The following is a 14,867-nucleotide window of genomic DNA, read 5'->3' as shown; positions in this document are numbered from 1 at the left end:
CAACTAAGGATATGGATTTTGTAGAGGTGGTAAGCAATGACCCAATGTTCTACAACAACAGAACATGCTAGATCCTCCATATTCAGTGGGTTTGGTTCAGTCAAAGAAGAGACTACCCCTAACAGTTCTAAGGAAAATAGAAGGTGTTGTCTCCAATGCTTGTAGTTGGCTCCATTGAAGGGTTCAATCTTTGAGAAATCTGGAATTGTTATTGATGTAACAGTTTTTTGCCATGTACCAATGTTTTGTGATGTAAAAATTTTTTGGCCAAGTACCTCATTATTTGACCCGGTGGTGACATGCCTTAGTGATGAGCTACTTGGTGGCGAACTGCCTAGTGGCGAACTGCCTGGTGGAGAACTGCCTGGGAATGAACTGCCTGGTGGTGAACTACCTGGTGGTGAACTGTCTGGTGGCGAACTGCCTGGTGGCGAGCTCCCTAGTGGCGAGCTCCTTGGTGGCGAACTGCCTGGTGGTGAACTGCCTGGTGGTGAGCTCCCTGGTGGCGAACTGCCTGGTTGCAAACTCCCTACTAGGTGGCCTGTGATTTAGAGAATGGTAGAACTCCCTAGTGCAGCGCAACCCGACTGCCCTCAGCATGAGGTGGCCTTCTTTCCTTTGTAGGCAGTGGGAGCTGAGGGACCTGCGAGAACTCCATCTTTTCGTACTCTTTGTAGGTGGCGGGAGTTGAGGGAACTGCGAGAACTCCATCTTTTCCTCCTCTTTGTATGCGGCGGGAGCTGAGGGACCTGCGAGAACTCCATCTTTTCCTCTTTGTAGGCGGTGGGAGCTGAGGAACCTGCGAGAACCCCATCATAGGACCCGGGGGTATTTTCCCGGCGGGGGCTCTCCGACACTTAAGTTAGCACTATAATTGTAGAGAGCTTTGAATATAATATTGGAGAAACGAGAGAGCTAGAGAGCAGGGATTACCTCCACATTTTTCCCCCTCCCCTCCCCTTTGAGGGGTGAGGTCTTTATATACTAGAGTCCTCGCGGGTTAGGTGGGTGAAAAGCTTCCAAACGGTAAGACTCATCACATCCCGTCAGAATCGGGGTACGGTGGTGAACTCCTCGAGGTCGTCAAGCTGGCGCTTGTGTTAGGCGGCCAGGTCGGCGCCTGGGCCAGGTTATCAGGGCGGCGCCTACGTCAGTCGGTGAGTCGGTGTCTGGACCAGGTTGTCAGGTCAGCGCCCGTGTCAGTCGACAGGTCAGTGTTTGGGCCAGGTCGTCAAGCAAGAGATCTTCCTACGATACGCCAAACTACTCCTGTACCAAGCTTCTCTACAAGTGACGAGCTGCATAGTGCGAGCTACCTATGGCGAGTTGCCTGTGGCAAGCTGCCTATGGAAAGCTGCCTGTGGCGAGCTGCCTATGGCGAGCTGCTGCCTATGCCTGTGGTAAGCTGCCTATGGTGAGCTACCTATGGAAAGCTGCCTATGGCGAGCTGCCTGCGGTGAGCTGCTGCCTATGCCTGTGGTGAGCTGCCTGTGGCGAGATGCCTATGGCAAGCTTCCTGGAGGCCATACTTAGTTGGCACGAGGTGCCACGTGTCACAATTTCACTAGAGGGACAAATCTGCCCTCATCAATTGCCCCCCACTCCCGAGCTGAGAGTAACTCAGCGAAGGGAGTAGATTTCTCTTGGCCCGTAAGTCGACGAGCTAGTAAGTGCTGATCCAATTCCAAGTGTGGCCCGTAGTCTTTGGGAGTGACTCGTAGTATACTCTTCTTTGACTTTTGCCCGTGCCGGAGAGGCGATCGGGTCTTAAGCAGTAATGTGGCCCATAGGCTTTGGGAGTGACTCGTAGTTTACTCTTTTTTGACTTTGCCCGTGCCGGAGAGGCGACTGTGTCTTAAGTAGTAATGTGGTCCATAGGCTTTGCCTGTGAGGTGTCGAGCTATGATTCTGCTACATCAGCTTTGTAATGCCGATCACCCACTCCTACGAGAAGCTACTAGGAGCTCGACCTTCGGGGGCAGCACTACTAACTTTAGGTTGCCAGATCACACGGGAGCCTTGGAAGGCTCGACCGGTAAGGGCGCCTATGTAGTCTGTTGGCCACCGACTCGTGCGGAAGCCACGAAGAGCTCATCTTTGTAGGGGGAACCTTGTGGAAAGGATTGATGAGGCATTATCTGAATTGAAAGTAAGGTTGGTAGAGCTACTTAGTCCGTTATCTCCCTGCATAGTCTTTTAGTTCATAAAAAATGTAAATCATAAAGTGATAGCTTTAATTTCTAAAAAATGAGGACTTAGTTTTGGTAAGATGAGAACTTAGCTTTTGTAGGATGAGAACTTAGCTTTTTGTAGCATGATTCCACAGATGGCGCCAATTGATGTAACCGTTTTTGGCCACGTACCAATGTTTTGTGATGTAAAAATTTTTTGGCTAAGTACCTCATTATTTGACCCGGTGGTGACGTGCCTTGGTGATGAGCTACTTGGTGGCGAACTGCTTAGTGGTGAACTAACTGGTGGAGAACTATCTGGGGGCGAATTGCCTGGTGGCAAACTATCTGGTGGAGAACTGCCTGATGGCGAGCTCCCTAGTGGCGAGCTCCCTGGTGGCGAATTGCCTAGTGGCGAACTGCCTAGTGGCGAGCTCCCTAGTGGCGAATTGCCCGGTGGCGAGCTCCCCAGTGGCGAATTGCCCGGTGGCGAGCTCCCTAGTGGCGAATTGCCTGATGGAGAAATACTTGGTGGCAAACTCCCTACCAGGCGGCCTGTGACTTAGAGAATGGTGGAGCTCCCTGGTGCAGCGCAACCCGACTACCCTCAGCATGAGGTGGCATTCTTTCCTTTGTAGGCAGTGGGAGCTGAGGGACCTGCAAGAACTCCATCTTTTCCTACTCTTTGTAGGTGGCGGAAGCTGAGGGACCTGTGAGAACTCCATATTTTCTTCCTCTTTGTATGTGGCGAGAGCTAAGGGACCTACGAGAACTCCATCTTTTCCTCTTTGTAGGCGGCGGGAGTTGAGGGACCTGCGAGAACCCCATCAGAGGACCCGGGGGTATTTTCCTGGCGGGGGCTCTCCGACGCTTAAGTTAGCACTCTGATTGTAGAGAGCTTTGAAGATAATATTGGAGAAATGAGAGAGCTAGAGAGCAGGGATTACCTCCACATTTTCCCCCCTCCCCTCCCCTTTGGGGGGTAAAGTCTTTATATACTGGAGTCCTCGCGGGTTAGGTGGGTGAAAAGCTTCCAAATGGTAAGACTCGTCACACCCGGTCAGAACCGGGGTACGGTGGTGAACTCCTTGAGGTCGTCAGGCTGGTGCTTGTGTCAAGTGGCCAGGTCGGCGCCTGGGCCAGGTTATCAGGGCGGCGCCTGCGACAGTCGGCGGGTCGGTGTCTGGGCCAGGTTGTCAGGTCCGCGCCCATGTCAGTCAATGGGTCAGTGTCTGGGCCAGGTCGTCAGGTAGGAGATCTTCCTACGATACACCAAACTACTCCTATACCGAGCTTCTCTACAAGTGACGAGCTGCCTAGGGCGAGCTACCTGTGGCGAGCTGCTTATGGCGAGCTGCCCATGGCGAGCTGCCCATGGCGAGTTGCCTGTGGTGAGCTGCCTATGCCTGTGGCAAGCTGCCTATGGCTGTGGCAAGCTGCCTATGGCGAGTTGCCTGTGGCGAGCTGCTGCCTATGCCTGTGGCAAGCTGCCTATGGCAAGCTACCTGTGGCGAGCTGCCTATGGCGAACTGCCTAGAGGCCATACTTAGTTGGCACGAGGTGCCACGTGTCACAATTTCACTGGAGGGCCAAATCTGCCCTCATCAGTTATCAATATTCGATTTCTCATGATGGGGTTAGCAGAGATAGGTTCCATAAAATGTAGTTTTAAGATTTTTGTAAAAGTAATAAGGAAGGTAGAATGAAACTTATCGGTAATCGCTTTTCAAACTGAACAATGTGACAGAACTGTGAATCTAAGAAATTACAGAGAGAATGAGGGTTGAGTCATGCCACTTGGTCACTCTCCTTAAAACTGCATTTTCCCCCTATGCTGTAGCCGGGTGAATGCAAATTGATCGCCAAGATAAAACAACCCATAGGCCACTATTAGGCACGCACACACACATTGACCTGGCCCGATTCAGCATGCACGTGTGTGAAAAGCACCCCCAGCCACGAAAAACAAAGGTTCCTAAAATTTTGAATCTCCCTTAAAAAAACAATTGGTCAATGTAAAACCCTTCCTTTGGCTTGAAGCAAAATTTTATCAATTTTTCTTATCTTTTCTAACAAAAATTGTAAAAGTATGACCCCTTTAATTACTAATCCATACACAAATTTCCCCCCCCCCCCCAAAAAGTTAAGTCGTCTCCTTCTCACAAAAATACACAAAAGCTAACATCACTATATGGGCGTGCTTAATTTTAATACCAATTAATTAATATGTGGGATCTCTTCTAGTCATTAATTAATATTAATATGATGATGGATCATTATTTATAATACGATCATAACTGAACATGGATATGGATAAATATACCTCAACTGAGAAAAGAATTCCGATTCCATAGTCTCTTTTTCTTTTCTGAGAAAAAATTCCGATTCCATAGTCGGGTCTTCTTTTTCTTCTTGTCTTATATTTTATATCTGCAAGTCTGTCAATGATTAATTGCTTATAAGTTAATAAGGCTACACGACAGCTTGGTGACCGATAAACGAATAAAACGAGTAAGCTTTTCCAATTTTTAATTACTTGTCAAGTCAAATTATCTCCTGTTCAAACTTCATCGTCTATTGAGAAGACTCGGTCCAATTGACCAGATGCCGCGTTTCTCTCTTCATTTACTCACTCCCCTTCAACTTGCGAAGAAGAGGTAGACGATTGTGGTTAGATGGTGTGTACTGTACGCATTATTCTTTCTTCAACGTAGTCCGTTCAACGTAGTCCGTGTATCTCAAACCAATGGTTCGGGTACACCCGATAGACCTGACCCGACCCAGTTACGGTCTGGGTCTGCATCATGTGCCTTAATTATAATGGGATTGGGATAAGATTGTCCTGAACTCATTCGACCTTAACCGATTATATAATCATAATCATATTGACATAATAAAAAAGTTACATAGTCCATTTCTTTTCACTTAAATTTATCCATTTAATAAATAATTAGGTTTATTGTCAAAGCATATGTAAAAAGTACGGATGTGTGATTTGAGCTTTTTATTTTTTTACTTCAATATATAGTGGGCTGGTGGATGAATCTTGATTAATTAGATCTCTAGGATGGTGTGGTCTGTTTGTTGTTGCATGGAGTGACGCTGTTGTGATCATATCTTGATGGGCCGGGGGTGTTGGTTTTTTTGTTAGTCGGGTCGGGTCTTATCCGGTCAAACTCGATAGTCCAGTTTGTTTGGCGTGAAATTGCTTTATGTTATTATCTCAGATCCCTATTTAACTACAATACAAGGTTTTTAGAATTGACCCGGACAACGAACCGGTCAGGGGTTCATTTTCCAAGTTGAATGGTCTGACCATTTTAACAAAAAAATTAAAAAATAAAAACTGTCAAAACCGTTGAACGGTTTGAATGATTCAACCGCCTGATCAGCGGTTTAGTGACCAAATCAATGTTTTTTTTGGCAAAAACCCGATTTTGGGAAAAAATGAAACTGGTAGGTTCCCAATTTTTCCGGTCAGATTTTGAAAACCATGCTACAATATCTCTTTATTTGAGAAAATCAATAAAAACCATTTCTTTTTTCTTTATTTTTTTATCGTTCAGTTGTAGGTCCGTCCGGATCCATAACCAGACCCGGTTTGATGGCCCGACATCCAAGCTGTTGCATGGTGTCAAGTGGTGGTCAGATATACAATTTCTCTATTACCATGTCGTCTACGGTCCATCAGGCAGGCAGTGACATCTCTCTAGATTCGATCCATTCAAACTTTGAAACAGTTGGACTGTCTTATTAGGTCGCCGTCTATTATAAAAAACGAACCCAGTAGTGCTTTGAATGAAGCCTTGAACTCGACCTTGACACAACTGAGTTGAATGGTTTCAGAGCTCCAACATGAATAAGAACAGGAAGGACGCAATCTACCTTCATCTCCTGCTCCTTCTCTTTCTTCCTTCGAAGCTGTGTCTGTGTGCAGAAGAATTTGATGCTCAGAATACGATGGTCACCTTTGACGTGGGAGTGATTCTTGATTTGGATTCATGGAGTGGAAAGGTGGGATTAAGCTGCATAAAGATGGCTCTGTCGGACTTCTATGCGACTCATCATAATTATACGACGAGGCTCAAGATTCATGTTAGGGATTCCAACAATGATGTAGTGGAAGCTGCATCTGCAGGTATGTACGGTAACATGGCCATTGATTGTATAAACATTAACTTTATGCATTCTTTTTTGTAGTTTTTCTTCTTGCATTGTCATCATCATTCATATTATTTTGACACATTTCAATTCTTATGAAATTAGTTGGTTAGTGTATGATTTATCTCACCCTGATCACTCACAATAGAAGCCCAATTGATCATTCTAAGAAAAGCCATTTCTATATATTAAAATTAAAAAAACATAAATAAATTTTATGTTGTGTTTGTTTTGATGGAAAATAAGAAAGAGAAAGAATGTTGAGGGAAAGTTCACAAGAAATTTTCACAAAATTTCATATGAACTTTTTCAATTAACTTTCTATTTCTCTCTTATTTTGCAAACCAAACATAGCCTATAAATGCCCACACTTGCCTTGCCCTCACAACTTTCAATAAGTGAGGCACAAGTAGGTGTCAATTGGACTGGATTTCTGGTCCAATATGAGTCCATTACAAACGGACCAGGTCCAACTCAATCTAATGAATACTCTCTACCATTTTGAACCAGTACAATTCAATGTCTGGACAGTTCAATCTATCCAAAATGTTTTTAATTTAGATTGGTTTCAAAACCCAAACTTGGTCCAATGACACTTGTATTCTGGACCGGATATTGGTTTATTTTGACACCAATCTAATATAAATCCATTACGGATGGACCAGGTCCATCCAGTCCAATAAATTCTAGTGTTAAGCATGGCATTGGGTTGGATGTTTTACTCTTAAAAATGTTAAGCATGGCATTCAACCCATAGAGATCAGTGAGATACACGTGGCTCCCCACCCAATAGACGCTAGAGCCCAAACCCATCACACCTTTGCAACCCAAAGAACATAACCAATCCAAAACAAAAAGATAAGCCCAGATCTTTTAACCTAGAATCAAATAGAGCATCTCTACATTCTTTTCCTTGACCTCTTGTACTTAATTTTGATGTCTTTTTTTTGCTTTCTTCACACCAAAGATCATTTTCATTTTTGGCTTGTTAGGCTGGAAAAAGACATGATACCAGAAGAGCTTTCATCAATCATCAAAGCACCCCATCCACCTTATTGGTCACCTCTTTTTGTGATACTAAACTCATAGTCCATAGTAAATTATTCATTAAGCTCTGATTTCTTTAACATTTCTCTGCAGCTATAGACCTGTTGAAAAATGTACAAGTGCGGGCCATATTAGGACCACAAACATCGGGGCAAGCTGATTTTGTAGCAAATATTGGAAACAAAACTCACGTACCAGTAATCACTTTCTCTGCGACAAGCCCTTTTCTTTCCTCCACTGAAACTCCTTATTTTGTTCGAATCGCCCAGAATGACTCCAACCAAGTTCACCCTATTTCAGCAATTGTCCAAGCCTTTGGATGGAAGGAAGTTGTGCCCATTTATGAAGACACAGATTGTGGAAGAGGGTTTGTGCCATTTCTGACTGATTCCTTGCAAGATATCAATGTAAGGGTCCCCTACCGGAGTGTCATTTCTCCTTTGGCCACGGATGATCAGATCCTCAAAGAACTCTACAAACTAATGACCATGCAAACCAGAGTTTATGTAGTGCACATGACATCTTCTCTCGCTTCTCGCGTTTTCTTGAAGGCGAAGGAAGCCGGAATGATGAGCAAAGGCTATAGTTGGATCATCACGTATGAGCTTACAGACACTCTATGTTCCCTGGATCCATCTGTGATTGATTCAATGCAAGGAGTTTTGGGTGTGAAGCCTCATGTTCCAAGATCCAAGAAGCTCAACAACTTTGCAACAAGATGGAGAAGGAAGTTCCGTCAAGAGAATATTCACATGGATAGAATTGAATTAGACGTTTTTGGATTATGGGCATATGATAGCATCTGGGCACTAGCCAAGTCAGCGGAGCAAGTTAGTGTTGATCATCCAGGATTCAAGAACTTGGAACCTCCAGGAAAAAACTTTAGTGACCTAAAATCTATTAATATTGGAGTCTCCCAAGTGGGTTCAGAACTACTCAGAGCCCTCCAGAGGACTAGATTTGAGGGATTAAGTGGAGAATACCACCTAATTGATGGGGAGCTGCCATCTTCAACCTTTGAAATAGTAAATGTGATAGGAAAAGGGGAGAGAGGGATTGGATTCTGGAGCCCAACTTATGGGCTCTCTAAGGAGTTACTGAAGCCAGGTGATCAGAAGAACTACTCAACTTCCAAGGATGGTCTTGGAGCTATCATATGGCCAGGTGAGCAATTGGAGGTGCCAAAGGGTTGGGAAATGCCAACAAGTGGGAAGAAACTGAGAGTTGGAGTTCCTGTCAAAGACGGCTTCCTTGATTTTGTAAAAGTGGAGAGGTCTTCTCCCACCAGCTCCCCCACAGTCACTGGCTTCTGCATAGATGTGTTCGAGAAAGTAATGAAGTCATTACCATATGCTGTCCCCTACGAGTATGTTCCCTTCGAGTTGGCCAATGGTACGAGCTCCTTGAGTTACAATGATCTAGTCTATCAAGTATATCTTCAGGTTGGTAAACATACGATCTTCTTTACTTTCTATATTTGTTTTAATTTAAGGGTCCGTTCGGTTTGCAACTGGAATTGAATTGAAATCCTTTGAAATTGGAATGGGAATGGTCTATTCACATAGTCTATAATTTGGTATTCCCTCAAATGGGGGAATGTCATTCCAGCAGGGATGGAAATGGGATTCTGATTCCATCCAATCAAACAGTTGGAATTGGAATAGCCAACCCAATTCTGATTTCAGACCCCTATTTCCGTGTTCATATTTTCTCCAACATAAATGGGTCTCTCTCTCTCTTTATATATATATATATTATAAGGGCCCGTTTATTAATGACTGAAATGGATGAATTGAATAACTTATTACTTTGTCTTTAATTTAAAGATCTAGCAACCCCCTTAATGACATATTCACTAAAAGACAGAAAAAATCCATTCAACTCAGGCACTTCAGCTGTTATCAAACGGCCCCCAACAATGAGCCTTATTCTCTACCTTTTTTAGAAAATAAGAGAATCTCTCTTGTTTTCTATCAAACCAAACATAGCCCAAGTGAACTTAAAGAAACCTTGTAAAACCCCACTTTTGGTGAGTGATTTGGGCGCATCACCTTTTTGATAAATGGAGTACAGGAGTTGATATATATGGACTGTGAGATTGAGGGTAGACAAGAAGAAAGAGAGGTGAAAAGTTAATACACATGCAACATAAACCAGTTTATGATCTTTCTTTCTGTAATTCAATTCTCTACTTTTTTTTTTATTGCAGATCATTCTATGACATGCATATTTATACAATGCATTTTCTCTCAACAAATATTTGTCGTACTAATAAAAATGAATGGTCGTTGGAGCACAGAATTTTGACGCTGTAGTCGGAGATATAACAATTCTAGCAAATCGATCATTGTACGTAGACTTCACCTTGCCTTATACAGAATCGGGGGTGTCGATGATTGTGCCCATCAAAGATGATGAGAGAAGAAATGCATGGATTTTCTTGAAACCTCTTACAATGGATCTTTGGCTAACTACTGGAGCTTTTTTCATCTTCACTGGCTTCGTTGTCTGGGTTCTTGAGCACCGTATTAATGTAGACTTCAGGGGTCCACCTCACAGACAAGTTGGGATGATATTCTGGTTCTCCTTCTCAACGCTTGTATTTGCACACAGTAAGTACTCTCCACTGATTTGCTAGACTTTGAGGGTTGACCTGGTCAAACTTATTATCCAAAAATCTTACAGCCAATCAACTGAGAGATCAAATCAGCCCCCCACAAGATTGCCCCCCACAATGTCCCCCAGTACATTCCCGCCGTGTATCGGGAACATCTCCCGAAGATAATACCGAAAATGATAATGTCATTAACAGGAGATATTTCTAATACACGGCAGAGATGTGCTGTGGGACGTTGTAGTGGGCTAATTTGAACTCTTAAACTGAATGGTATCATAGAAGAGGTGACCAATCAGGTGGTATTCATCAAAATTGATGGAGTGGACAAAGCTCTTCCCGTACCATATCTTTTGGGTATCATAGATTGTAATTTCCCATTTCAAATACATGTGTAAACTATTGCAATTTGTATTATTTATTTTATCGAGTTAATTTTTATAGAGCTGGCTGCCAACCTGACACAACCCTCCTCCATCTGGTTTGATTCAAATGATCAAACTATATGAACAGGCCCTGACCTATGACCCATTGATAGAGCATGTTTATTTTGACAATCTAACTCCTTTAGAGAGAGAATTGATTAATAATAAGAAGGTAGAAATTTATTTAATTGGCCACGGCCGAATCAGTTTTGTGTCTGGTCTGTCTAACAACTTCGGATTGTAAGACTATTTGCTTCTTAACTTAGAAAATCTCACTCCTGTAGACAGAGTTGATTAAAAATAAGAAGGTATAGAAATTTAATTTGATTGGCCATGGCTTAATCAGCTTAGTTGAAGGAATCTAAAAGGCGAATTGCATTATTTGTTATTTGCAGAAGAGAAGGTGCTGAGCAATCTATCGAGATTTGTGATGATCATATGGGTGTTTGTTGTCCTTGTTCTGACATCGAGTTACACAGCTAGCTTAACGTCCATGTTAACAGTAGAACAACTGCAACCAACCATTACAGACCTAAAGGATATCATAAAGAATGGAGAATATATTGGCTATCAGAAGGGTTCTTTCGCCGCAGGGCTCATGGAGAGTTTGAAGGTTGACAGATCGAAGCTTAAGTCCTATAGCAGTGTTGAAGAGTTCCATGAGGCTCTTTCCAGAGGGAGCCGGAACGGTGGCATTTCTGCAATCGTGGATGAGATCCCTTTTGTTAAGCTCTTTCTTGCTAAATATTGTAAGAAGTACACCGTGGTGGGACCCACCTACAAGATTGCTGGCTTTGGATTTGTGAGTCTCTCTCTCTCTCAATGGAGATTAAAATGCTTTTCTTGGTCTATGTTGTTGCACTTGGAATGAGTTCATTTGCTGTGACTGTACAACACCCAATAAATATCAGACACAATCTCCTTTGTTTTAAAATCAAAACACTAAATGGGGTTTTCTCCAATGTGAATTTCTGAAAATATTTGTGCTCCAGAATTTGTTTTCGAAATAAAATCAACTTGCCTTTTCTTCTCAAAACAAAAACACAATTCAGGAATAATGTGTTTTAATTCTTTTGCTGATGTGGCTATTTCTGGGTTTAATGTCTTGTAGGTCTTTCCAAAGGGTTCTCCATTGGTACCTGATGTGTCAACGGCAATCTTGAACATCACTGAGGGAGAAACAATGTCAAAGATTGAGCAAAAATGGTTTGGACAACAAGAAGACTGTCCAGAGCAAGGAGCAACCACAGTAACTTCAAATAGCCTCACTATAGATAGCTTCAGAGGCCTTTTCCTCGTTGCTGGGCTCTCTTCTTCTTCCGCCCTCTTCATATTCTTCTTTGTATTCCTTCACGAGCATAAAAATATACTAAAATCCGAAGGCTCAGTGAAGCAAAAAGTAACCTCCATGATAAAACAATTTGATCAGAAGAAAGAGATTTCTACTGATACATCCCACGAGGGGAAACCCCCAGATTGTGGGCACACAATAGACGTTAGAGACTGTGATCAGGTTACACCTAATATGAGTACTTTGCAGAGTCCTGCAACGACAATTATTTCCAGCTATGGAGATGGGATCTTCACTGAAGAAGAAGGTTTCTCATGCACTGAACCTAGCACCCCTAATCATCATAGCTTTTTTCATAATATAGAGTGACAATTTGAGGCTGATCAGTAATGCAGTTAAATGTATGTATATGCTTGTACCATATATAAAGATCAACACTAAATAGAAAAGAAATCCAAACTTCCATATGTAGCAGTACAAATGTAATCAGTTTGATTTTGAGCCTAACTTAGACGAATAATGAGTTTTCCACCATTTGATTGGCATGCAGAAATCTGCAGGTCGCATAAAAACTGGTTGGTTTTGGATTTTCGGAGACCAGTGAAGCATCGGTGGCGTAACTCCGGCAGGCCGCATAGTCTTTGCCGCCGGAGCAGGGGTGAGAGAAAGGGAGTGTTGGTTGAAAAGGTGTTTGATAGGGGAATTCGAAGGGGAGCATTGTCAGGTGTCGATGCTGGAACCGGAGTTGCGGGTGATTTCTAATCGTGCTGGATTCGGAGTTAGAAGCTATACGGGCAGCAGAGCGAGGCCCGTACCGATTTGAAGGTAGAAACCTGGGTTTGTTCCGTTGGTTGTTGGGCTTGGAGAGAGACTGCAGCAACAGAGGGTCCTGGAGGTGGAGGGTGAGAATCTTCGGATTACTGCTCCACGCCTGGTGTCTCGAAGCTTTCAAGGAACTAGGAAACGCTGTCGGGGGTTTCGCCGGGGTCGCAAAGGATAACCCGAACTGGAGGGACCTCGAGGCTGTAAAGCTTTGGATTTGGGCAGAAGCACCGGACAAGGTTCCTAAGGAATTGACAGTGGGGGTCTTTGGAGAGTTATTTGTAGTGAGTTTCGTGGTGGAAGGCCCGAAATCTCTAACGCCAGATCCCTTAGAGGCTTCCGATGGGTGGCAGTGGAAGAAGAGGCGGAAGAAGCAGGGGTTGTCAAGTTTGGGGGATTCCAAGTCTGATAGGGGAAGGGAGGAAAGAAGAAATAAATTCGATCCTTTTCAGGTGGGAGTAGGGACGAGGGGGAGATTGCATCGGTGCCAGAGAAGAAGACGCCGACGTTCGGTCTCTGGTGAAACGCGGCAGGACCCTTTGTTTTAGAGAGGCGGCAACTCGATCCCGCTTCTCGCAGTGAATTCTTATGATCACGTTCTTGTCCGAGGCTCTCAAGTCAATCTCCGGGAGCACGTCGTCATCATAGCAACATCTGCCAAAGTTCTCATACGAGGAACAGTTGTCATCTTCGACCAACATCTGAGTTCTTCTAACCAACACAACCGAATTCCTCTGTTTTCTTTTCGGCCCCTTCTTTTAATGTCCTCACTCGCTCTTGCATTGTTTCAAGTACTTGATAGCGTCTCCAAGAACAGACTGCTTCAACCACAAATTATAAATTTCCAATCAAATTCTTCATTTTTTGTTACTTAACGCTAGAAATTTTTCTTAAGAATAGAAAGCTTAGCTAGTCTCTGACAGAATGAATTAATAATAATGTCTGGGAACTAACCTTCTTCAAGCCAGGAACAATTGCTGAGAGAGCTATGAAGTGCTGACTGAGCTTATCTCGTCGCCTCCTCTCTGCTATTACATGATCTTGCGCCGGCCTCGTCGTCGCTGGGTTCACCCTCTTAGTCCCATGCCCGGGTTTGGATACATAATTTTGATCAGAAACGTGGGAGGGGAAGAGCATGTTCGCCGGTGACACTGCCTCCTCCTTCGAGTTTACTTACCGAGTGGATTCCCATACGACTGATGAGCGTGCACACTCTGACGAGTTTGGCTTGCCAAAAGAAAGAAAATTGGGGGAAGACGACGATTAAGGGATCGAAGGTCTGTTTTACGTGGTGCAAGAATTCCAACCGTTGGTCTTAAGCTGCTTTTCGGGTCTCTCGAACCTGATCCTAGAGGTATTCATCGATGAATCGCTGGGGAAGGTGGTAGGGGCGGCGGTGCTATTTGGTATGTTAAATATTGGTAGTGAGGTAATAGCCTCAGAGGAGAAAGAGAATCGGAAATCTTCCCAATAAAGAGTTCATCTGACATTTATGCACGATGCCAGGAATAATGTCTTCTTTGAAAGTTGGCTTCATAGGGACCAATTTGACACTCTTTTTGAAGGTTTAGATATTACAGGCAGTGATACGTTCGAAAGTTTAGATAGTAGACACTATCCCTAAAGTTTAGTAGGAATGGGGCAGGGCACCACCTCTTTGTCCTGGCCCCGTCAAGATATTTTGCCCCATTCCCGCCCTATCTCCAGTGGCGGGGCGGGTTCACGGTGGGGCATGCATTCCTCATGGAGAATCTCTGAATTTTTAGTTAGGTAGCTACTTAAAAATTATTTATTTTATAGACAATTTATATATAGGATATAGAAATTTGGGGGAAATTGCAATCCCTAAGTTTAAGGTATTAAAGTGGAATTTTCCCTTTTTGGTTATTTTCAAATTCAAATCTTGTTTCCTTCTCAAGAAAAGGTGATGGAGTAGGAATGGCAACCGGTAGAGTACCCGTGCAAATCGCCCTACCCATTTCCAAACCCACCTATGTATCCTTGATTCCAAACCCGTCTCAAACCCGTTTAACTTTTTCTCTCAATTTCTTAAACCCGTATTGTTCTAAACCCGTTAAACCCCTTGACCAAACGCTTTTTACTAAAAAAATAGTTTACTAATGCTTATAGTGCGACTTAAGCTCAAATCAATTAATGATAGCATCAAATCTCTTAACACTATTTTATGCCACTAAGCCATCTTGCCTTTTGTGTTATATAATGAAATAAAATAGATTTTATTAACTTTTGTGCTTATCAAAACAATCAATACATGTATATGATTCAGAATTCTAACTAAAAATTAAAAGAAATAATATTTAAAATTAGCATTTTAT

The 14,867-nt window shown here is 43.3% G+C and overlaps 1 protein-coding gene and 1 long non-coding RNA gene across 2 annotated transcripts; one reads left to right on the top strand and one right to left on the bottom strand.

The window, feature by feature from the left end:
* The first annotated feature begins 6,026 nt into the window (after window positions 1-6,026).
* On the top strand, window positions 6,027-12,078 carry LOC148869918 (glutamate receptor 2.8-like). The gene is made up of 5 exons (XM_088968582.1): window positions 6,027-6,309; window positions 7,473-8,821; window positions 9,679-9,991; window positions 10,814-11,220; window positions 11,530-12,078. Exons 1-5 carry the CDS (start codon window positions 6,027-6,029, stop codon window positions 12,076-12,078), a joined length of 2,901 nt encoding a protein of 966 aa, XP_088824708.1.
* A 21-nt stretch (window positions 12,079-12,099) lies between these two features.
* LOC148869917 (uncharacterized) lies at window positions 12,100-14,174 on the bottom strand. The gene is made up of 2 exons (XR_016106965.1): window positions 13,486-14,174; window positions 12,100-13,349 (listed from the first exon to the last, which is right to left on the bottom strand). It is a non-coding gene; the product is annotated as an uncharacterized LOC148869917 (long non-coding RNA).
* Between the last annotated feature and the right edge of the window lie 693 nt (window positions 14,175-14,867).

The sequence above is a fragment of the Nelumbo lutea genome, chromosome 2 (assembly GCF_056320005.1).
Source record: "Nelumbo lutea isolate HS-2025 chromosome 2, American lotus-T2T, whole genome shotgun sequence".
Classification (NCBI taxonomy): Eukaryota; Viridiplantae; Streptophyta; class Magnoliopsida; order Proteales; family Nelumbonaceae; genus Nelumbo; species Nelumbo lutea.
This window is presented reverse-complemented; position numbering and strand designations above follow the sequence as displayed.

Bases quoted from the DNA above. Each gene is read 5' to 3' on its own strand.
- LOC148869918 (XM_088968582.1), top strand. From the start codon at position 6,027: ATGAATAAGAACAGGAAGGACGCAATCTACCTTCATCTCCTGCTCCTT. The intron at 6,310-7,472 runs GTATGTACGGTA...ATTTCTCTGCAG, and splicing joins AGTGGAAGCTGCATCTGCAG to CTATAGACCTGTTGAAAAAT. The intron at 9,992-10,813 runs GTAAGTACTCTC...TGTTATTTGCAG, and splicing joins AACGCTTGTATTTGCACACA to AAGAGAAGGTGCTGAGCAAT.